The sequence below is a fragment of the Protopterus annectens genome, chromosome 10.part0, assembly GCF_019279795.1.
Source record: "Protopterus annectens isolate FY-2018-M chromosome 10.part0, PAN1.0, whole genome shotgun sequence".
Lineage (NCBI taxonomy): Eukaryota > Metazoa > Chordata > Ceratodontiformes > Protopteridae > Protopterus > Protopterus annectens.
In genome coordinates this window covers 821735330-821760635 of record NC_056744.1, presented here as the reverse complement: position 1 = coordinate 821760635, position 25306 = coordinate 821735330, and the positions used below count along the sequence as shown (strand labels likewise).

At 41.6% G+C, this 25306-nt stretch overlaps 2 protein-coding genes across 2 annotated transcripts in view; both read left to right on the top strand.

Annotated features, from left to right (window-relative positions):
• Nucleotides 1-25306, top strand: part of LOC122813358 (COMM domain-containing protein 6-like) — a 388320-nt gene that overhangs the window by 87106 nt on the left and 275908 nt on the right. The window lies entirely within an intron of this gene.
• LOC122812887 (adenosine 3'-phospho 5'-phosphosulfate transporter 2-like) lies at nt 7430-8326 on the top strand. Its single transcript, XM_044084928.1, has one exon. It carries the CDS (start codon nt 7535-7537, stop codon nt 8324-8326), a length of 792 nt encoding a protein of 263 aa, XP_043940863.1. The 5' UTR covers nt 7430-7534.

Genomic DNA, 25306 nt, shown 5'->3' with positions numbered 1-25306 from the left:
AACAAATCTAATTTTTGATACATAGCGAGACAAAATATATTTTAGGAACTTTTTTGCATTATTTCCAACCATCAGGTGTATCCCTCACCATCATGAGTGTGCTTATTTACTACTCTGCTTACAAGGAAAAGAGCTGATTGCAGGATAGTGGCCTTTTCTCTTCATGGCTCTTACCAATATCCTTTTTGCTGAAGTCTGGATGTTTTCTAATATGATGGCCTGCAGTGTATTCCCCTGTGTGAACATGTATTCCCACATGCCTTCATTAAAGGCAGAAACAAGCATATGTGTTGTCATCATATAAGCTCCGTTTCTTGTACTTGCGAGTCCTTTGGGTGCTGGCATTGCAGCTGACTGGACTACTTCCTCTGAATAGGATGGGCAGGTCATCACAGACCACTCATTTCCACTGTGCCTTGCTGGATCTAACAGCACCCAGGTTGCTAGTCGGTCTTTGGTTACATTCAGGGCTTTATCCTGCTGAAGCACTGAACCCTGATATTATGAAAGGTTTGTCTTGAAGCTCTTCTGCATTGCTTTTGTTAGGGTAAGTTCATATGAAATGCATTAGATTGTCTGGAATGAGCTGTGGAGGAGCAGAGCAGGCATCCCATATGGTGGTCCTCTAATCCCCGCAGCTTCTTCAGAAGTTGAATATTTTTTTTTTTTTTTTTTTTTTTTTAGCCAAAGCTTGTAGATATTAATGTTTTATCAGTGACTGGCTGGTCTGATATTAAAATTGTGTGAAAGAAAACCTTACAGACATTGCAATGTGACGGTAAGTGAATGAAACACAGCAGACATCTGTTCTGTGCAGTTGGAAAGCATAGTGTTCTGTGCTTTAGCAGGGTGAGTCACTGCTTCAGTGCTTTACCTGGAACAGTGTGTCATACAAATCTGGAGGATATCTGTTTGTTGATTAGATACCTGCAGTAGAAAACCATCATCCAGCAGATGAAGTTTGAGTGTAAGTGGAACATGTTGGAGGCTTGATGACAGTTAAAGGGCCTTGGTTTAAACAGAAGGATGTACTGTGGTTGCTATTTCCCAGCTGTGTAAAGGATTATATGGAAAGAGGGCAACTGTTGATCTGTAAGTGATGCTTGAAACACTGTGCAATTTGGACAGTGTATAAAAAATGAATAGAGTGGAAAAGATGTAAGGTTTGAACCCACAAATCGTTACCCATATTGTTAAACTGTTTAGTTGTGCGGGCATATGTCTGGGAGAGCTAGAAGTAGCAAACTCATGCATATTCTTGTGGAATATTTAAAGTAAAGTTTGACTTTTATAAAAAAATAATGCATCTGTGTTAGATGTGATAGAGCTTTTCAGCGATATTGCAGCTACTGGCTGATCACTTTGTTCCTTGGAGTAGTAAGCTATGATGCACCTTTATGTGTTAGCTGATATTTTCTTCTGCTGGAGATGAAGTGATTAGTGTGTAATAGAAGGTTAATGAGCCTTGCAGAAAAGAGTTGTTGGCTAATTATTACTTCATTGTTTCAAAAGGCAGTGGCTGTTATTTTACAGATATTTCCCTCAAGTCATGTGCATTCATTATGATATGTGTTCATGCTTTAGTCTTCCAGTAGTTTGTTTGCATCAAACAAAAAATGTCACAGGCTAATCAGATAAGGGAGGACCCCTAACAACTGAAGAACACATCCGTGGGCACTGTGAGGTACTGGTCACCATTACTGAGGCAGGTGCCTTAATTTAAATTGTCCAATAAATTAGTGGTTCAGGAAAGCCCTAATTATGATTCGGGTGTAATAGATGAGACACAGTCTAAGTCCACTTGAAATGCAGTTGTGTACCTAGAAAATGATTGAAAGGTTACTGTCTGTGTGTGTGCATGTTTGTGTGTGTGCACACATTTAATGAAGAAGTCATAGTAGACTAGTTTGAAATGTCAGTCTATCCTTTAAGTAAGTAGTGTGTATTTTTAATACCAGGATTATTATGAGTCAGTGTTGTTTACATTTTAATTAGAAAAGAAAACATAATGTTTGATGCAGTGTTTTTCATTAAGTTTATCTGATCCGATCAGGTCTCAGGTCCGACCTCGTCACCTCTCTGAATCTTCTCAAATCTGGGGCTCTGACTCCTCCACTATTCATCATTCCCTCCGCTCCACCTTAGTACCTCAGATCTCGTTTGCCCCCTGAAGACTTGAGATGCATTCTGCGAGGGGCCTACAATCTAGTCTTTTATATCCTTTGAGCTATAACTTCCTTTTATCTTCTCCCTAGCAATAGACTTGACTCTCCAGCTTTAGATGGTAGATTTAGTGTTATAAGTGTGTGTGTTTTCTAGGATTAGTTTTCCAGATAAGACTTAAGTAGTTAGGGTAGTAGTAGTAGCAGTAGTTTGTCGTGTAGTGTTTATGTTTTGGTGTGTTGTTCATAATTGTAGCCATAGTGCATAGCTTAGAGTGTGTTTTTCTAATAAATATTAATACCGCTGCCTTCTAGTGTGATTGTTAATTTTCCAGTGTGCCTTTGTTTGGATTAGTCATAGTTCTTAAACTAGACAAATTAGTCATGTTAGATAGTCAGATATTTAAAAACTGTACTGACTGTGGACACAGTTCCTCTTGAAGATACCAAAACTTTGTGTGTACTGTTTTGGGCGCTACCTCGATACTCATTGCCAAACCTATGACTCCTTTAGTTCGACGCCACTTCAGAAGAGGAGAGAGACTTACTCAGTCAAGGGCTTCCTCCCTCCATAGACAGGGTCCTTCTGTTTCTACTTCTCTGCTGGCTAGTAAACAGGAAAAAGATAATTCAGACAAAGCAGATTCAGAAAAATCGAGTAAGCATTTCCCTGGCTCAGACTGGGACTATTGGGCCAGATCCAAATAATCCTAGAAGGTTGGAGCCGATAACCTCTTGGGTCTGTCCCTCTCCTCCTTGGTCCTCTTTCTCTCTGGATCTGGTGAGCTAGAGGTTGCATTCTTCTGTACTTCAGGAGCGGAGGTACTCTGTGGCTTCTTCAAACTGGTCATCAAGAAGCTTAACCGAACAAGATGTCTGCAGGATGATGCGGAAATTCCTTAGAATGCAAATCCAGCTTGGGGTTCTCTCATTGCTGTTTCCTGGGAACTTATTGAGTCTTGACCCAACTTCCCCTCCTCTTATTTCTCTGGTCCTGGTCCCCCCTTCGGACCTGACTACCCTGGTCTGACCTGCCCCAGGGTGCAGTTGTTGGAGCAAACAGTCTTGGCTACTTCAACTCTGACAGCATCTCTTTCTCTTTTGACTCCAATGCAATGCATTTGGATCTGGAAGAGACTCTGTGCTGGGTTCGGGGTGGATGGGTGGACACCAGAGTTGTTGGAGCTGTCCCTCCCTGTCAGGGCTTTGACACTCAGTAGCTCATTTCTGGGATCAGCTTTGGGGTTGAGATCCATTGATGCTGAGGTATCTGTACTGTCTTTAGATAGGAGAAGGCCTCCGGAGCCAATTGCGGCTTCGCCCTGTGAGAGGATTTTTTTGATGCCAAGGGAAAAGGCCAGGGGTGGCTCGTGCTGCAGCCCCCCCCCCCCCCAGCTGTGGAAAGAAAAAAAATAAATAAATAAATTACAAGGAAAAAAAATAAATAAAAAATCATGAGTCCTGGAACTCCACGCATGCATGATTGGTGTTCCCGGAACTCACAGAACTCCAGACTGCTTTGCAGATTCCCAGAAGTCTATGCGGTGACGACCGCATAAAACGGAAGACTTCGGACTGCAATGTCTGCAGGCTGAAGCCTACTCTTGCGGGAAAACCTTCCCCGGGAAGACATTTAGCTTGCGCGGGACTGATACAGCTGCAGAATAACTCTGGGGAACTAGATGTTTAGCTTCCGCTGCAGATGGACTCAGAACTGAAACGAAAGTCAGGTTGTGTGTGTGTGTGTGTGTGTGTGTGTGTGTGTGTGTGTGTGTGTGTGTGTGTGTGTGTGTGTGTGTGTGTGTGTGTGTGTGCTGCAGAATAACTCTGGGGAACTAGATGTTTAGCTTCCGCTGCAGATGGACTCAGAACTGAAACGAAAGTCAGGTTGTGTGTGTGTGTGTGTGTGTGTGTGTGTGTGTGTGTGTGTGTGTGTGTGTGTGTGTGTGAGTAAAATGCCCCAGTTGCTATATACTGGTGGCTAGAGAGGATACATGGTGGTGGGTAGAGAATACCTCAGGCTTGAGCCCTGTACCTTGGGTCCAGGTAACAAGAGCCTGAATTCCCTACCCACCACCATTTGTAAAAAATGTGCAGATTTTTGCCTCTTATTTCTTCTGTTCTGTTCCTCATAAAATCTGTGGTTTCTGTATTTTTGCTTTTTTTTATATAGTTGATAGTGCAGTGGTAGCATTGTTGCCTGACAGCTACAGGTTCTCTGATTTGATTCTTGGCCGGGGGGCCTTCTGTGTGGAGTCTGCATGTCCTCCCTGTGTTTGTATTGGTTTCCTTTGGGTGATCTGGTGTCCTCTCATCTTACAAAGGCATGTATCTGGAGTGTTTCTCCCTGGGCCTCTGCTGAAAATTGGCTTTTGTTGCAAGTCAGACTTTCCTGGTTAACAAATGATAAATAATGACAGGTCTTTGAATTTCAGACTTCATATTCTTCAGAAAGTACATGGTAACACAAAACCTTTTTATTCTAGCAATTTTCTAAGTTTATAAGATGGATATTTGAAATCTGTCCCTATTTTTGGGACTGTATTCCCCCATTATCGGCTTCATCCAGGTCTTTTGTGCTAAGGTTGAGAGCTATGGCGAGAACTGAATTCACTGAATATGTTTGAAGGCTGTATTCCCCCATTACTGGCTTTGCCAGGTGTTTTTTGCTAAAAGGTTGAAAGCTATGGTGAGAACTGAATTCACTGAATATGTTTGGGGGCTGTATTTCCCCATTATTGTCTTTGTTCAAGTGTTTTGTGCTAAGAGGTTCACAGCTATGGTGAGAACTGAATTCACTAAATGGTAGCCATTTAAGTTTCAGTCTTCCTCTCTTTCACAAAACAGCTGATTTGGCATTGTGGTATGTTGCTCTGACTGTTTTGCACAGGGTCCTGGGTTCAAGACTTGGCAGTGAAATGTATGGTAGTAACACAGCATTTTATTCTAGCGACTTTCCAACATTATACAAGCAATGTTTAAAATGTGTCCCTGGTTTTTGGGCTTTTGTCCCCCCCCAATAAATTTTGGCTTTTTTCCAAATTTATTGTGCTGCAAAGTTCAGAGATATAGGTGAGTGTTGAGTAGATTTTACAAGGAGCTGAGAGCTGCCGGGGAACAGAAGTTTAGTGCTGCTTATGCTGACTCTGCATTGTTAATAGCACAGCAGGTAGTGTACTTGCTTTTGATGCAGAAGGCTGTGGGTTGTACTCCCAGAGTATGGAAATGCATTGCTGATACTGTACTGTGTTGCAAAGGGGGTGGATGCTGCAGTCCTATTTGATGAAGATACCTAGTAACTATGAACCTGTTATCGGTTTGCCATCCATTCCCTATTGCTGTATTACTAGCTTATCATTTTTAATGTAATATAGGCAATTTATTCCTCAAGGGCAGCAGGCACTTTATTTGTAGATGAAACAATGAAATATAAAGTTGTTTGATAGCAACAACCTCTTCATTAGTTACAGATCTCTTTAATGTGGAATTATTTAGATTACTTTTACTTCTTCAGAGATTGTGTGTATTTACTGATACTGGTGGACTGTAGAAGTTTGAGTAGATGATGGAAATGTTCTGAATTGGGCAGTTTTGTCATTATTGGTGCATGCATTTTGTTTCATTGTTTACTGGAGAAATGTTCGAAACAAATTAAAATTTAAAATGCCTTCTAACAATTGTACTGTATTGTACAAGGAATATAATTTAATACAATCAGGAAGGTGTATCAAAGAGCACATGTATGTTTCGTGTGCAAGGGGCCTATGATTTGAAAACAGCCCAAAGTTAATTTTTATCTGCCACTGGCAAAAAAGTATTTTTCTGTGAATGTCGGATTCAATGCTGTTTCAATGAATGTGAGTTTCAAGGGCAGAGAAGTTTTAATGCTAAGTCTATTTTCACTTTGAGACTGCATTGCTTTGTTTAGCAGATGTCTATTAGTGTTTGTGCTGTAAAACGCCAAATAAAACTTTCAAATGAAATCCAAATCATCGCAGAAGTAAAGCAGTATGCACATTACAGTGTTTATGGTAAATGGGGTGAAATAACCAAGGAGTGGGCATTGGAATGGCTGCAGGGGGGAGGTTCCATTCGACCATGATTTTGCGAGGGGGGAAGGGCAGCAAACTCAGACAGCCCCGACTGAACTATACCTCTCAACTGTCCAGATTTTTGCAAAATGAATAGATTTTTTCTTATTTTTGGTTTGTTCCTCATAAAATTTGTGGTTTTCTGGCAAATCATTTAGGAATGAAGTCACTAAATAATGACAGACATTTGAGTTTCAGACTTCATAACCTTCAGAAAAATGCATGCTAAAGCAAGACCTGTTATTCTAGCAACTGTTTACAAGAGCAACTTTTAGTACTGTTTGTATGTTCCCCCAATATATTTGGCCTTGTAAAGATTTCCTGCATTAAGAGGTTGAGAGGTACATGCAAATAAATCACTTTATAGAATTAGGAATATCCAAACTTCTCAACTGTCCCCAATTATGGCTCAAAATGTTGCTCTCCCCCTATTAATCCCTCCACAAAATGGCAATTTTGGAAGAAAACGTGGAGGGTTTACAATTATAAATAACTGTAATGATCAGAGTTGCATATTTCTTTTATTTCAGAAATGCATGTAGATTCTCTTATTTTGTCAGCTGCTCAAGTTAACAGTACTAATATTAAAAAGTGTCCCTTCTTTGACAGGTTCCCAGCTGTATTATGTGGCAATTTTATATTTTTGCATCACATTTCTGGTCCGTTTTTCATAAAACTGTGGTTTTCTGGCAAATTAGTGGCAAATCATTAGAGATTTAAGTTAGAAAATAATGACCGACATTTTGAGTTTCAGATTTCATACCCTTCAGAAAATTCATACTAATGCAAGACTTACTACTATTCTGTTATCTTTCAAGTTTATAAGAGCAATATTTAAAAAATGTCCTTATTTTTGTCCCACTTCTATGGATGGCATTGTCCAGATTTCCTGCTCTGAGGTTGAGAGTTATGAGTGTCAGAGCCATCACCGTCAGCCAGAGACATTTCAAATTGTGACATACTTGTTGCACCCCACTCCCCCATGTAGTGACTCTGGATGTGTCCAAGCAAGGCAAGGAGCAGTTATGCATTGTAAGTGTGCAGAGTATTCTCCATCCAAGGTAGACACAAGTAGAACAGTGGCTTTTTGTCTGTCCTTGATTTTGCAGAATGTTCTGGTTTCCTGTCAAACTATACTACAGTCAGAGGCACAGCTGTTGTACTGCAACCAGTTCGATGCACGAAACAGTTAAGAAAGAAAGTTCGAATTAAACTGATTATAACCCGGAACCATCTGAGGACTACTTCCCAGATCCTGGTGAAAACCAAAACGTGGAAACAATGGATCTTAAATATGGCAACTCTAGAAAGTACATTTCCATTAGTATCCCTTCCAAACCAGAGACTATGCCATCTCATATCAAATCTGTGGATGAGCTAAGAGTCCTTGGAATTAACCTCTCAAGATTTAACAAGACTCTGCAGTTTTTCATCTGTGTTGCTGGAGTTTTTATTTTTTATCTAATATATGGGTACTTGCAGGAATTGATTTTCTCCTTGGAAGGATTTAAGCCTTTTGGGTGGTATCTAACATTAGTACAGTTTGGATTTTATTCCTTATTTGGACTTGTGGAGCTTCAGCTTATTCAAGATAAGAGAAGAAGAATACCAGGAAAGGCATACATGCTTATAGCTTTGTTGACAGTGGGAACTATGGGCTTGTCAAACACTTCTCTGGGATACCTTAATTATCCTACTCAAGTCATCTTCAAGTGCTGCAAACTGCTTCCTGTTATGATTGGAGGAGTCTTTATACAAGGCAAAAGGTACAATGTTACAGATGTGTCGGCTGCCTTATGTATGAGTCTCGGTCTCATATGGTTTACACTGGCTGACAGCAAAGTGGCACCAAATTTCAATGTGACAGGGGTAATTCTGATCTCCTTGGCTCTCTGTGCAGATGCTGCTATTGGAAATGTACAGGAGAAAGCTATGAAACTTCATAATGGTTCCAATTCAGAAATGGTCCTTTATTCCTATTCAATTGGATTTATATACATTTTATGCTTCTTATTATTCAGAAAATGCATGCTGTCACCGTGCTTTGTTGCTATGTGTTTAAGTAGCAATTAATGACAATCAGGTAATCTTTTCTGAGATTGTACGATGCAAGTAACCTTTAATAAGCGTACTGTTAAAGAATTACCAACACTGAAAGCCTTTTTGCTGTTGCAATGCAGAGAATATTTACATAACTAGATAACGTATAAATCTTTGGTATTGAAATGCATATGACAGTATTTGTAATAAAGGACAGGATTACAGTATTTTCAGAAGCTCATTACATTTGTTGGAGACTTGCAGTCATCTTTGCAGGTTTTACCCGTAAACTAAACAGAATGCCAATCTATCATGTGTGGTCCATAACCTGTGCTGTAATCCTATAGCACCCCTTCTGTCTCTATTAGACGGCGACATTCACCCAAACCCTTGCCCAAATAATCCCCTTTCCTTAACAATTAACAACCACAACAATTCTACTAAACCTCCACCTACCAAGCCTACCAACTCACTCTCAATTGCACACCTAAATATACGCAGCGTCTGCAACAAAATTACTCAACTTCATGCACTCTTACAGACTCGGCCATTTGATATCCTATGTTTATCTAAAACATGGCTAAAACCTTCCATCAAAGACCACGTAATCTCCCCACCTGGCTATAATATTATTAGACTCGACCGTACTTCCAAAAAAGGAGGGGGAGTAGCAATCCTCTATAAAAGTGAGCTACAAGTCAGTACACTCAACCTTAACTTACCAACAAATGCTAGTGCAGAAATAATAATCTCCAAACTGCAGCTAAATTCTAGTAAAACCATAAATATCATCTGTGTCTATCTCCCCCAGGGAACAATTGTAATATTCTAGAGGACATTCTTAGCTGGCTCTCTAGTAATATCCCTCAAGAAACCATTATTCTTGGGGACTTTAACATTGACTGGAACTCCTGCACAAATACGAATCCCACCACCCACATTAACCTGTATGGCTTCTCACAACTGATTAATTACCATACCAGAACCAATAAAATCAATAACAAAGCTACCACCTTAGACTGGATACTAACTAATACCCCACAGCAAACCTACACAACAGGCATCCTTCCTGATGACCTTGGCGACCATTGTCTTACATATATTATCAGACATAAAACCGACATAACATTCACAAACACTTTCCGAATAATACGTTCAAAAAAGCATTTCAACCCAGAACTTTTCCAAGCAGAACTTAATCAATGTAATTGGTCTCCATTAAAAACTCTCCCTCTCAATAACGCAGTGGAATACTTTAATACTACATTCTTGGCTATCTTGGATCATCATGCTCCAACCCGTTCTATCAGAATCAAAGCTAAACCAGCCCCTTGGCTTACTAATGCTACTAAACAGAAAATCCTACTTAGAAATAAATACTGGGCAAAATGGCGTACTTCTAAGAATCTGACAGACAATAAAACCTTTAGAGAACATAGAAACAGCACTAAAAGAGCCACCCTGCTAGATAAAAATAATTACTATCTACAATTACAACAATCCTCTACCAGACAACCTAAAAAATTCTGGGCTAGTATTAATAATCTCCTCTACCCAGGCCAATCAATCACACCCAGTCCACAAGGGTCTAACCCCAAAAATCCAAAAGAAACTGCCAATACCTTTAATTCTTTCTTTACAGAAACCATCCAAACTCTAGCTAACCACCTATCACCTAATATATCTAACTTGCCCACATCTTCTGATAATCTACCCCCACAATTTCACCCCCAACCTGTATCTACTTCATACATCTCCTCCCTTCTCCAAAAGTTAAAACCAACCTCCCCATCAGCTGATAAACTCCCAGCAGAATTCTTGCAAAAAGCTGCTAAAGCCATTGCCTACCCTATTTCCATTCTGATAAGCAGATCTATAAACGAAGGTGATGTACCATCAATCTGGAAAATCTCACATATCATCCCTTTACATAAAGGAGGAAACTCCATTGATTATTCTAACTATTGTCCCATAGCTTTACTATCCCCAATAGCTAAAATTATGGAAAAATGCATCCATAAGCAGATACTCAACCACCTTCTCATAAATAACCTACTTGCTAATTGCCAACATGGCTTTAGACCATTTCATAGTACTACCACTGCCCTGCTATCATTCACAAACTGTATCAACAATAACCGCAATAACAACAGTCTATCATCTGCAGTCTTCATTGACCTATCTAAAGCTTTCGATATGGTCAACCATCAACTCCTACTGCATACCCTTAAGTCTGTCTCTCTGGATTCCCTATCTTTAAAGTGGTTTACATCTTACCTTAGTAATCGTCAGCAGGCTGTACTCTGGCAAAATGAACTTTCTAATCACCTCCCAATCTCCCTTGGCGTTCCACAGGGCTCTATTTTAGGCCCACTCTTATTTTCTATCTTCATAAATTACCTTCAATCTGCGATCCCATACTCAACCTGTATTCAATATGCAGATGACTCAACCTTAATCTGCTCTGCTAACTCACCAACCGAACTTCAGTCAATTACTCAAAAAGCCTTCGACGCTGTTGAACAATGGTTCTCTTACCGCTGCCTCCTCCTAAATCCCAAAATATCTAAATTGCTACTTTTCACCCCAACCCAAAAGTCTTCCCCTGTACAGATCAATCTTATTTCTAACAATCGTACCCTTATCTCACCTGACCCTAACACTAAACTGCTAGGAATAACGATTGACAACAACCTAAACTTCGATACACACATAAACAATACAATAAAATTAACTAATAAGAAACTGGGATCCCTTTATCGCATCAAACACTATCTTTCACCAGAAGCTAGGTCTGCTATAGCTAGAACTCACCTTCTATCCACTCTGCTCTATGCTGCTCCCATATATACTAATATCTCCAAAAACAACCTCAAGAAACTAGCAACTTCCTATAACAATATTGCTAGATTTGCTACAGGCTCTCATTTCAGAACCCACCACTGTTTAAATCTTAAACACTTAAGCTGGCTTGAATTCCTTAACCAGCTTCAATTTCACCAACTCACTATAGCTCATAAGATCCTGTATCTACCTAGCAATACTCCTATACTCTCTAGCCTTATCACACCTTACAACAACCTCAAAAATTTACTTTCCTCAAACAAACTGCTGATTAACACTACTAAATCAAACAACTCAGCAGGTGACTCCTTGTTGTCTAACTCTGTGGGAAAAGTATGGAATAAACTTCCATCCGATATCACAGCTCAGACTTCTCTACTACTTTTTAAAAAACATCTAAAACTACATCTCAATAATCACTGGCTATGCACCTGCACTAACCCTGACTAATTTCTTCTCCCTCTAACTTTTCCCTCCCCTCCTTTATGTCTTCATATGAAATCTTTACAATCTATCCTTTTATACACAAATATAAGCATTTTATGCAAAATTTATCACTGTAACCCATGAAACTGGAATACTATGCTAAACTATGAAAAAAAAAAAAACTTCTCTTTTGATTGTACTATCTTAAATTTTCTAAATTTTTTAATAACACTGTATAACTTCTATTCTTATACTGTACTTACTATGTATAACTATGTGGAACTTTTCTCCCTGGGCCTCTACTGAAAATGGACATGTATCCAGCTAGACTAGCCCGGTCAACAAATGTAAAATAAAATAAAAAATAAAAATAAAATCCTTTAAGCAATTTATCTTGAGCTTGTTTCTTCTTTGCTGTTCATTTTTTACTTTGATCATGTTTTCCCCATGAAACAAGTAGATAGTTGTTGTCAGACAGCGGGTCTTTTTTGGATAAGAAACATTTTTACAAGTGTGGGTATCACAGCGATTGCAACTTTCAGCATGTTATTTGGTACTTTTATAAAGCTGAATATAAATTATAATTAGAACTTCAGTGCAAGGAGAAGTGGTTTGTGTGGAGTGCTGCTTGTTTTTTTTTTTTTTTTTTATACTTGATTTTGACTGGCATTCCAGTAATGTATTTAAAAAGTAATTTATTTTTTCATGCCTCAAAACCTTTTTGTTTCCATGTAGATATTAAGTAAGCTGTCATGTAGCCAATGCATTGAAATATTTTTTTCTTCTACACTTCATTTTGTCTTGATTGAGCTCTCATAATGACGGTTTGGCACCCAGGGCAGCATATTTAATTAAAATTCCAGTTGTTGTGGTTTTGAGCATAGCACCACCTCTTTTTGGTTGGCCACACCCTTCCCATTGGCCACACCCATTCAGCTGTCTCCTGCAGACCCCCTTTAATTTGAAGTCACCAGCCGCCACTGGAAAAGGCACTTCCATCCAGCTTGGTTCTATCCATACCACAACAGAATTCTGTTTCTCCTTCCCATCACTGTGTCAGACAGGGACACTGGGTACCACAGGATTCCGAAGCTACGTGCTACGTTACCTTCCAGACAGATTGAAAGCCTTCTGATCTTCCACTGGAACCATGTCATAAGAAGCAAATATGCAAGCGGAAGCACATAGACTCCTCTCATGATTCTTTCACTTAAGACACAGATTTGTTTGAAGGTGAAGGGTCCCCTAGATCTCCCTTGCAAGACATCACCTTCAGTGAGATTCTTGAATTGATAAAACAGAGAGGGGGATGGTCCACTGAGAACTCATCATCTGATCAGTCTGTGTTTCTCGAAGCCGTTGGTTCTGGCTCAGCATCGTTGGGTAGTACCACCCTTTCATCCCCTTATTGACCTCATGGCTCAATGGACATGAAAGGAACCTGACTTGGTAGAACCAATTCCCAAAAGACTTGACAGGATATCGGAAACCCTAAAAGGTAGGAAACATTGGAGCAAAGTTCCACCAGTGGATGCTATGGCGGTAGCCCCACTAAAAAGGAGCTGTCAGAGTAAAGTTCATCTATCCATTCATCTAAAGGAGTCTAGGGCTATGGACAGGTTTGGCAACAGACATATGTTTCAGTGACTTTTGCACTCAGAGTGTTGAATTGTTTAGTTCATGTTACTAGACTGCAGAGAGTCTTGGCCAAAAAGCTTTCTGAATTTCAGGTAACCTGCCTGTGACTGTTCAGAAGACTGTGTACTCCCAGCTTTCTGCCCTGCAGTCTTACTTCCATTGTTGCCATGCAACTGCATTCCAATACAGCTGATGGCATGGCTAGGGCAGCAGGTACAGACATCACCATGCCTGGATGCTTCTTTGTGATTTTCCAGAAGGCTTTAAGATGTCCTTTCTCAATCCCCCTTTGATGGCTCCACTCTGTCTTGACCCAAGGTAAGATACACTAACCAGGAGTCAGCAAGATGGTAAAACTGTCTGCAGTGGGAATCCGTTTTTCCACCCCACAGAGAACCTTTTCTAGGAATCAAGTGTGGAAAGATGTGGTTCTGCAAGTCGCAGAGTTTTTATCATAGACCTTCTCTTGGCAGAGGAAGAGGCATCTACAGTGGATATTGCCTTAGAGGCAGAGGGGGACTGCACTACCAGGGAATTCATAGTTTCTTCACAGAGAAGCCCTATCAGGGCTCCTGAAGGGTTTCCTGACTTTTGTACTCAGGAAGCAGTCAGGAGGTACTTATCTATGTACCCGCAAACCTGGCAAAATATAACATCAAATTGTTGGGTGCTAACCGTAATTTCCAGAAGTTATTCAATTCCTTTTTCCCTTCCTTCAATAAAAAAGAAAGTTCCTGATGTTTCACCCAGTCAGTAGGAACTCACAGCAGCAGAAATTTCAAACCTTTTAAGAGTCGTCCAACTAGTACCCAAGATCAATTAAGAATCTGGAGTCTATCTGAGATTCTTTTTAGTGGGTTCCTATAATTTCGTCGAAAACTTAATTCCATGAACGCCTATTCATCAAACCCTACTTGTCAAACACCCTTTCGTCGAACGTTTACATCATTGAAACTAGGGTTCAATGAATAGGCATTCTGGGAAGTAAGCTTTCAACGAAGTGATATAGACCCCTTTTTAGTAACTAAGAAAACTGGGAATATCAGACCCATTTTTGCATGTGAGTCATCTAAATCAATTTGTAAAACAGAAAAAAATTCCAGATGGTAACAATCCAGTCTATTTTGACTCTGCTGTAGCTCTCCAGATTGCATACTATCATGTGATGATAGAGGCGCGATTAAGGAGATTCCTCCACTTTTGGCTCGAAGCCAGTAACTGCCAATTCAGAGCCCTGCCTTTCAGCCTCACCAGAGCCCCCATGGTGTTTACCAAGCTAATGGTAGGTGTAACAGCTACTCTACACTCTATACTCTCCTTTATTACCCTGTTCAGCTTACCCACCAGATCATAATAAATGTATTCCCAATGAATTCCTATTAAAGCAGAGCTCGGAGCAGGATGGTGGACCTTCAGAAAATAGCTCTTGAATTTTTTTTTTTGTTTTCATTATTTATGTTTATGCTCCTCCCATTTTATTAATCCCCCAAGACATTTAATTTGCAACATCATCATTAAATGCTGTCAATTAGAAGACAGAGCAGGTGCTCTGATGTGACCATCTACAAGGATGTCTCTCAGGATAGCCTCTGTACTTTTGTATGCACCTGCTTGCACATCCCTGATGCCTGCCAGGAGACTTCCGGGTATCATAAAAGTATACTTCCCAATACAGAGGAGTTAGATTCTCACCATTTAGTCCTCCTCACGGCCATCCCCTGGCACTCAAAACTGGAGATGACCTAGGATCTTTGGTGTTGCAGATGAAATTCTCTGTTTAAAACACCAGGTTATCCTTGAAAACCAGAGGTTGTGCCGCCTCCAAACAGCAAAAAGGACATCACTGCATCCTCCATCAGAATGAGCTAAAAGTAATATGGAGCCACTTCCACATGGTGTATATGCAGCCCATTGACGATGACTCAGAGCTGTGCAGTTTTGCTACTGTAGCATTGCTTCAAAATTATGCTGCCTTAGAAAACCAGTTTATTGATATCATATGTACAGTTCCTAAAAACAAAGCAAATAAAAATTGAATAACAGTTTTCAGATAATAGTACTAAGAAATTTGCAGGTTTTCCATGCTTACTTTAGTGTAGTAAGATGCAGAAAACACAACTGCCAGAGTCTAAACGATATGTTAATAGAGACCACAAAACGGTCAAACCCTGACCAAGTTCTCAAACACAAAAATTGCAAAATGAGCCAAAATGGCAGAAAATCTCAAGAGGAGCCACCTAAGGTCCTAACAATCTCAGAAAAGGTATGTTTTTTGTTCTGCCTTGGGGGCGTACTGTTAGAGAGCAGTAGCTTGACTAGGTTACATGTGAAATGTCACAAGAAAACCGTATTACAAGTTGCACACAGAAGTATTTTTCCCCCAACATGCAAGTATGTGGTCACAATACCTGAAGTATTACTATGCTGTAACTTTAAAAATATGTGGGGAAACAGATACTGTAAGATCAGTTTCATTTTGCTCAGACTTAACATCGCCACTAAATCCCTGCAAAGCAGTTTCTCACATGATCAGCGACCCCATTTTGTAAATTTTTTAGAAGGGGTGTTACATCTTTTCACCACTGTCCACTTAATTCAGGTAAATTCTGGTATTCTTGGACATCTAGGTCATAAAAATGCATATACTAATTTGCAAAATGTTGCAGTTTGCACAGAAAGCAGCAGAACTGGAATAGAGGAAATATGTGACTGTGTTTACAGTGGAATCATCTTAAAATTGTGAGTTGTTGATTCAAAATACAACTCTGAACTTTCAAACTGACCCAAAGATTGGTACAATTGTACTATAACTAGTATGAAAATGCCAGTATAGAGCAAAAAGCAGTGCTGCTTATGAAAGACAGTTGTGTTGCTTCTATCTATTACATATTTGACCCTTAAGGTGCTATATTGCCATTCCTAATTTGATGTTTCAGGATCACCCCCCTGTATTACTGTATAGACTGGAGCAAGGGTGACCTTAATTATTTTCATGCCAAAAAGATCTTCTCAGGTTCATGCAAGTGTACTAGGATAACTACCTGTGGGGCCTTTTTAAGCCTACCCATGCATCCCAAATCTCTGACAAGTTCTCGTGCCCTTGGTAAGTGTAAGCAGGAATGTGTATTAGCAGGAGCCTGGGAGATGAACCATTTACAAGCTGACTGTGGCCATTAAAGACATAGGTGCCAAACCAAGGATGAATTTCCTGTTCCCCATCCAATTGTCCAAGCTACACTTGAATCAGGTTAGGGAGAAAATGTGCTTAACATGGATGGTTGGCCTGTTCCAGAGCAGTAGTAGTCTCTGGGACACATATGTGTTCTTTCTATTTATATTACAGGCAAGGTTTAAGTCTTTAGAACAGGTAATTCTTGTACTGTTTGTTTTGTAGATATGCAGGAGGTCCATCAAGGTGGGCTATGCCAGGTATAGATCTTCCCTCAAAAGCCTGTAAGAGACAGAATACAGGGATAAGACTTCGAGGTGGTCTGCATATGACATGTTGTGCCCTATATTCTTTAAGTGAGAAACCTCTATGGACATTCCAATTGTTGGATGTGCCTGTTTAGGTGCATACAAAAGGGGGCATTGTACTCGGTGTTAGGTCCATAACTCTCAATGTCTTAGCTCAAAAATCTGGACAAAGCCTGACAGAACTGGGGGGAGGGACAAAGGACCAAAAATAGGGCATATTTTAAATATTGCTCTTATTAACTTAGAAAGTTGCTAGAATAACAGGATTTGTCTTAGCTTGTATTGTTTTCTGAAGGATATGAAGTCTGAAACACAAATGTATATCATTATTTAGTGACCTTTCTCAGATCATCCCAGTGATTTGCCAGAAAATCAAAAATTTTGAGAAACAGACTAAAATTATGAGGAAAAATCTGGACATTTTGTGAAAATCTTGACTGTTGAAAGATATGGTTAGATCTGATGAATGTTGAATATAGTGGAACAATGATCTCCTTAGACCTAGATGCCATACCTTTTTTTATAAGTTGCGCAGCATAGAATGATTTCCTAACTACTGTAGACAAATGATGGCTAAAGCCTAGATTACTGTGTGCGTGTGCCCCAAACACCTGATAGGGTTGTGTTGTCAGTATGATGGTTACCGAAGGTGGATAACTTCTACAAGGAAACTATTGTGCATTTCTTGGATTTAGATTTAGTCCATCGCTCTGACACCAAACGTTCTTCATGTTTCACTGTTGCAGTCATCACATTTGGGTTGTCTGCCTGCAGGTAGCCCTCAGCTGGCCTGAATACCAGAGTCTTGGATTCCTGTGTCGGATGCTGTCTCTTCCATGACGTCAGGGGTATAAAACATGCAGCCGATGCCATGTCTTTCTTGCCTTGCGGTGCCCGAAGCAGAAGCAGTTTGCAAGTGCCGGTCGGCCGACTCCTGAAATTTTCATTTTCAAGTTTCAGAACCGAAGTCTTCAAAAAAAGCTAAGTACCCCGTTGGGGATCCTTTTGCTTGCTCTTAACCAATGTCAGTAAAAGTTAACAATTGTATTACCTGTGGAAAGCAAATACCTCATAAAGATTTTCATTCGTACTGCATTCCTTGCTTAGGCCCAGACCACGACATCTCTTGCTGTCGGTTTTGTGCCTTGTTCAATCCCCGAACTATTTGTCATCAGGCTATATTTGCAGCAAATTATTTTGGTACTCTGTATAACTATCCAGAAATGGCTTCGGTAAGCCATCTGACTGCTGATATTCCGAAAAACGCAAGGATAAAGACAGAGACAGACCGCATAGGTCCAAAACTGCCTACGATGCTTCTGTTAAGCTAGTTGCCAGTCAGCCAGTACTCCAGTGAGGCACTTTCGCAGCCACTGATACCAGCTACCTCAGATTCGCAGGCCTGTACTGAGACCCATTCAGAGTACGGTATGCCGCGAGATGCTTCTTTGACTATGGAACCTGCGGATGTTTCTACCTTGGATGGGTCCAGAGCCGCTTGCAGCCACCGGCTTCTGAGGGTGTATTCAGGCCTGCAGACTTGCATTTTAAACCAACGCCATCTTCTTCATCCAGGCCTAAATCTCGACCCACGCCTAGAAAACCAACATCCAAACCGCATGCTCAGGCCCATATGCCTACAAAAATGCTTAGAATGGCTGAAGACCTTATTACCTTAATTAGGGGAAGCCAGCTTTCCCCCTCTAAGAGACCTAGAACTGATTTTCCTTCTGATTCGTCTGATCAGGAATCTGATATTTCTGTTTCTTCTGATTACCAGGATTTGCCCTTATCTACCTATGAGGATTCTGATGCAGAGGATTACATTCCCTTTGCTTCCCCTCCAGAAGATTTTTATTTGGTGAAACCTTGCACACTCTTAGGGAGCATTTCCGCTGTGAAAGCCAGGATTACTCTGACTCCAAAAAGAGGCTTAGGGAATTCTTACTCCTCCCTCAACACAGGCCTTTAGCTATCCCTCTTGTTCTGGACATTGTAGATGATGCTTTCTTGGAACTAGCCTTTCCCCAGACACTTTACCTCCAGCTCCCAGAAAAACTGACCGGTATTACAGAGTACCTGACTCTCACAAGTTCCTCTTCAAGAATCCTACTGCAGATCCAGAGACCATTTCCCAGGGACTACAGGGCATTAAGATTACTGCTGCCAAAAACCCTACCCCTTCTGGTAGAGATTCTAGAGCTTTGGACAGATGGGGTAAGAAGGTATATACTTCTGCTACTTTGGCCATTAGGGCTTAAAATTGCCTGTTTCATATGTTAAAGTACCAGCAGCATATTATGGGACTACCTAAACAGAAAATTGTGTTGATTCCTGACTGTGCTGAACACTAAGAATTACAAGATTTAATGCACTCTGCAGAACAAGTTGGTAAACATACTTTGCAATGTGGTTTTGACTCTTTAGAAGCATCTTGCAGGGCTGCTGTCACTGGGACTGTACTTAAGACATGCTTGGCTTAAGGAGCAAATCTTGCCAGATCATGTTAAAGCTAAATTACTGGATGCTCCCTTGAACCAAGACCGTCTGTTTGGCAACAAAGCAGAAGTCCTCAAAAAGATGGAGGAAAAAGCGAAATCTATGCAAACTGTTAAAGATTTCCTGCAAGTACAGCCTCCCAGATTTAGTAGGCATTGGCCTTCAAAGAATTGGTCCTTTCCAGCCTCTTCTAGGCCTTCTCAGTCCAAACCCAGGAACAGCAGACCACCTAGGTTACAGTCTCAGGCTACGCATAGGCCTAAGCAGTGGGGGGCTCCCACTTCTGAAGCAGGGAGTAGTAAGACACCCCCCTACGGAAAAATGGCACAATGACTTAACCTTAACCCTTCCAAGCCCTGCTCAGCTGCCTGCTCCCTTAGGAGAAAAGCTCGCCCTGCATGCAAAAAAATGGAAACTCATTACCCAGGACAAATGGGTTTTGAATATAGTTTCCCAAGGATACAGATTCCACTTCCACACCCTACCAACCCCAAACGGTTGGCCAGACCTATCCCTAAATCATTGGGCAGAGGCTCTACAGCAGGTTCTCTCTCTTCTAAGTATCAGGGCTATACAGCCTGTCCCAGCAGAAGAAAGAGGACAAGGTTTTTATCCAAGACTTTTCCTGGTACCCAGAAAAGACAGCTCCTGGCATCCTATCCTGGACCTCTCTATTCTAACCACCTTTTTGGTAATCCCAAAATTCAAAGTGCTAGCACTTCAACAGCTCCTTCCTATGCTAGGCAAAGATGCCTGGTTGGCAACCTTAGACTTAAAGGAAGCTTACCTGCACATTCCCATAAGGGAATCTTGCAGGAAATACCTACGCTTCAGGGCAGGCTCCATGCACTATCAGTTCTCTGCACTTCCCTTTGGCTTGTCTACTGTGCCCAGGGTGTTCACATAGTGTGTAGCTCCAGCCATTGCATTTTGCAGGCAGAGAAATATTCAAATATACCCATACTTGGAAGATTGTATGATTCAGGCAGAAAGGCAGGACTTGCTATTAAAACATCTGGCATTCGTAAAGAAACTTACCCTGGGGTTCATGGCCTCTTGCATTCTACATTCTACTAATGCCATATGCAAGACTGCATATGAGGAAACTACAATGGTATCTAAAAAGCCTATGGTGTCAACATTCTCAAGACCTGGAATCGAAGTTTCCTATCATTCCTTGTATAAAGACCGAGTTCCTTTGGTGGGCAGAGGCCTGCTACCACAACAAGGGGCTCCCTTTCACTCTACCCCTGCCGCCCAAACCCTAACAACAGACGCACCAGACTGTACATGGGGGGGGGCTCACTTGGCAGGGCAGTGCATTCAGGGCAAATGGAACCCGAGACAGATGCACCTGCATATCAACCAAAAAGAAATGTTAGCTGTACAGAATTCCCTGACAGCCTTCAAAGACCACATTCTTCCAGGACAATTATTGGTAAAGACAGACAACAACACAGTTATGTGGTACATAAACAAGCAGGGGGGAACCCACTCATACCCTCTCTGCAGACTAGCTATGGCTCTGTGGAACACAGCTTTGAGCTACCAAGTGCACCTACAGGCTCAATTCCTGCCAGGCAAGCTAAATTCTCTGGCAGATGACCTAAGCAGAAATCTCATGGACCCACACGAATGGAAACTGGAACCAAAAATATTCAACCTCTTGTGGAACAAATGGGGGACTCCAGAGATGGGCCTGTTTGCCTCCCCTCAGAACTACCAATTGGACAAATTCTACACAAGGACTTCCCACAGTCAAGCTTGAAAAGTGGATGCCCTGTCCTTTACCGGGGAAAAGCCTGTCATTGTATGCCTTTCCCCCTCTGCCTCTCCTCTTGAAGGTTCTGCTAAAGCTCAAACAGGACAAGCCAAGGACAATACTGATTTCTCCAGACTGGCCACACCAGCACTGGTACCCCCTCTTGCGCAGTATGACACTGGTAGAACCATGGCACCTGCTTCAGACTCCTTCCCTGCTGTCACAGCAGGCGGGCCAGATTCTGCACCCTCAGCTTCAAACCCTGAACCTTGCAGCCTGGCTAATTCCTTGAGCTGTCCAATAGTATCCCTCAGTAAGCAGGTGCTAGATGTAATTCTGGAGGCAAGGAGGCCTAGTACTAGAAAATCCTATGCTGAAATGTGGAAAAGATACTGTTCCTGGAGCCAGACTCGGGGGATGGGCACAACAGTGCCCAGCTTACCTCATATACTTCAGTACTTAACAGAAATGCTCCACAAGGGCCTGTCCTTCTCGTCAATTAAAATTCATGCCTCTGCCATTTCAGCACATTATAATACTGAACCACCACTTTTCTCTCACCCCCTGCTAAAGCAATTCCTCAGAGGGGCCAAAAATTTAAGACCCCCCAGGAGAGCCCCTACTCCAGCATGGGACCTTAACTTTGTATTGGAAAAGCTCACTCTCCCTCCTTTCGAGCCAGCTGCAACTGCAGAGTTGAAAGTCCTTTCTTGGAAAATAGCCTTCCTTCTAGCCATCACTTCAGCAAGAAGAGTGTCTGAATTACTGACCCTCATGGCAGTGGAGCCCTTCATTGTCTTCCATGCAGACAGGGTTTCCCTCAGGACCAATCCTTCCTTTATACCCAGGGTGGTGTCTAGTGTGGCCCTTAATCAGTCCATTCATTTGCCTACCTTTTTCCACGAATCCACAAAACAAAGGAGAATGAATACTGCACTCTTTTTACGTGCACAGACCACTTATATTTTATTTGGACAGGACTAAGCCTCTCAGAAAATCTGAACAGCTGCTAGTTGGCTTTGCTGCAGGGGCAGAGGGGAAGGCCATTTCAAAGCAAACCATTTCTAAATGGATAGCCCATTGCATTCATTTCTGCTATAAGCACCATGGAAAACCTACCCCACAGGGGATAAGATCACATTCCACCCGGGCTGCATCCACCTCTACAGCCTTTCTCAGAGGTGTCCCTACCAGGGACATTATAGAAGCTGCTACCTGGAGTTCTGTACAAACCTTCACCAAGCATTACCACATGCCTATTTTTTCTAAATCCATAGCTGGTTTTGCCACTGCAGTCTTGCAGGGCTTAATAGCTGGCCCTAATGCTCTCCAACTTCCTCCTCCCTTCCTTAGCTTTGGGAATCAACCCAAATGTGATGACTGCACCAGTGAAACACGAAGAGCATAGTACAGTTGTATACACTTACCATAAATGTAGATGTTAAAGTGTATTCACTGTTGCAGTCCTGGTTACCCTCCCTCCAGCCCCCTGACTTCTCTTGGCTTTACCTTTCCTTCTTGTTTGGTGTATTTGCTTTTTGATGGAGAGGTACCATAACATATAATTGCTTCCCATTGTAGGGGCACCTGACATCTGGGGCAAGAAAATGTTTTATACCCCTGACGACCTGACATCATGGAAGAAGAGACTGTATCTGATGCAGGAATCCAGGACTCTGGTATTCAGGCTGGCTGAGGGCTACCTGCAGGCAGATAACCCAAATGTGATGACTGCAACAGTGAGTACACTCTAACATCTACATTTATTGTAAGTGTACACAACTGTACTTTATTTGTGTCAGTCCTTCCTGGAGAAAGTACAGCTGTGTAAAATCTTACCATAATAGTAGATGTCTTTCTTTTCACTGTTGCAGTATTCATTACAGTAGGGATCCCCTGCCAAGGGTGGCCCAACATCTGGCCAGTATCCCAAAGCCTTTAGGTTGCTTTAAGGTATGCCATACATCACATGTATGCTCCTTATGTTGAGTATGGCATAAAGTTGACATCTAGACATACCATCCTCAGAACTGACAGCCCCAGTAGGAATGCCAGTGTAAGGAATAGAAATGCAGTCAGTGCATTCAAAAGAGAAATGGATCATGGGGTGGAGGGAGGGAGTGAATACTGCAACAGTGATGAGAAGCACATCTACCATTATGGTAAGATTTTCCATAACTGTACTATTTCCTTCCATTTCACTGTTGCAGTATTCATTACACTAGGGAGAGTGCCAATACTCAGGAAGAAGAGAGGAAGGAGGAGGAACCGCAGAGCTCTCTAGGGAGCCATGATGGATGGCCCTAGCAAAGCCAGCTCTAGCTCTGGAAATTCCATCCAACTTGTAGTGGTAACTGTATGCAGAGAAGTCCAGGTAGCTGCCTCAAGAATAGAGTAGTATCCAAACCTTTAAAAAACACCAGAAGAAGCCACAGCTCTAGTAGAATGACCCTTAACAAAAGAAGGAATGGTCTTACCATGAAAGAAATAACAAAAAGAAATGGCTTTAGAAATCCAAGGAGAAATAGTTTACTTGGACACTGCCAGTCCTAAGGACCTAGGATGAAAAGAAACAAAGAGCTGATCAGATTTACGAAAAGTCTTAGTGTTATCCAAATAAAATCCAAGTTGTCTGCGCACATCCAGTGTGTGCAGCATCTTCTGGTTGGCAGATTGCAGAGAAGGGAAAAAAGTGAACAAATGAATAGAATGATTAAGAGACCGCTCATTCATCACCTTGGGCATAAAAGAAGGATTATTATGAAGGGAACACCCTGTCCTTATGAAACGCCAAACAAAAGTAGGACAAGCCATAAGGGCCTGAAGATCAGACACCCATCTGTCAGAAGAAAGGACTAACAAAAGTACAGTCATCCAAGAGAGATGTTGCATGGAAACTGAGACTGCTGGCTCAAAAGGAGCCTGGGTCAATTTTTCTAAAACAAAATTAAGATCCTAGGAAAGAGGAACAGGTTTCCTGGGAGACTTAAGATGAAGGACGTCTTTAAGGAATTGTTTAGCTTCAAGTCTAGAAGCTAAAGGAGGTAATAAAGGTAGATAAGCAGAAATAGCTAATAAGTGGGCCTTAATACATGAATAAGCCAACCCAATATTGAGGAATCTGCCCACAGATAAGATAGAACCAAAGGAACATCCACAGAAAATGGATCCAGATTACAAGAAAACACCAAACAGAAAACCTCTGCCATTTGGATAAGTAAGATTTCCTAGTGTTGGGTTTCTTGGCCTCCTGCAGGAAGCTAAGCAAGTCCTAAAAAAAAAAAAAAGTGTCTATGTGGAATCAAAATCTTATCACCCATAATGTCGTCTGAAGAGTGGACAGGTGGGGATGTATTGTGTGAGTAGGTCCACCCTGTGGGATTTCCATTGGCTAAATGTGAAACGGAACCAATGCTGTCTCAGCCACAAGGGAGTCGCCAACAAGATTTTGGGAGCATCCTGGTGAATTTTGAACAGGACTTTCAGAATGAGAGGAAGTGGAGGGAATGCCTAAAGAAGCATCCCCTTTCAAGAAAATAAGAGGGCATCCACCTTTCACACCAGAGGACCTGGGTCTCTGGCACAAAACAGAGGAAGTCCATTCAGAGAAGAGGTAAAAAGATCCATTTGAAGAGTACCCCACTGGTGGACAATGTCCAGAAATGCATCCCTGTGAAGCATTCATTTGTGGGATTGAGTTATGGACCTGCTCAGAAAAGTCTGCCACAATGTTTTTACCTGAAGGAATGTACATTGCTTGAAGTGTCACTTGGAACTGGATAGCGGTTTCCCACACTAGGAGTGCCAACCAACAAAGAAGACAAGATCTTGCCCTGCCCCCCATCTGTTGACATATGACATCACTGTGGTATTGTGTGTAAATGCATTGAGAGGTCCTGAGGAGAAAAGAGGATGAAAGGCCTGAAGAGCCAGCGTAAGCGCTCTCATCTCCTTGATGCTGATGTGGTTGAAGAGGCAGCCAGATTTCCTGCACCTTTAGGGAGCTGAAAGCTGCTCCCCATCCCACATATGAGGCTTCTGTGAACAGCTCCTGAGAGGGAAGAGGTGGATTAAAAGGGAGCCCTGGTTTGAGAGTCAACTGCTGAATCCACCACTGAAGTTCTTGCTTGAGACATGGAAGAAGAGGAACTAAGAAATCAAAGGGATGAGAATGCCGAAGCCAAACTGACTTTGAAAACCACTGAAGTTTTCTCATGTAGAGTTTGGCAAAAGGGAGCAGGGAAGTGGGGAAGCTTGGGCCAAATGCACGGTTTGCCTCTTTAATCCAACCCTGCCCTCCACCAGTCCAACATATATCCGATTACCTCCCATATGCTGTTCAGCCTACTGCTGTTGTGAGTTTCCTT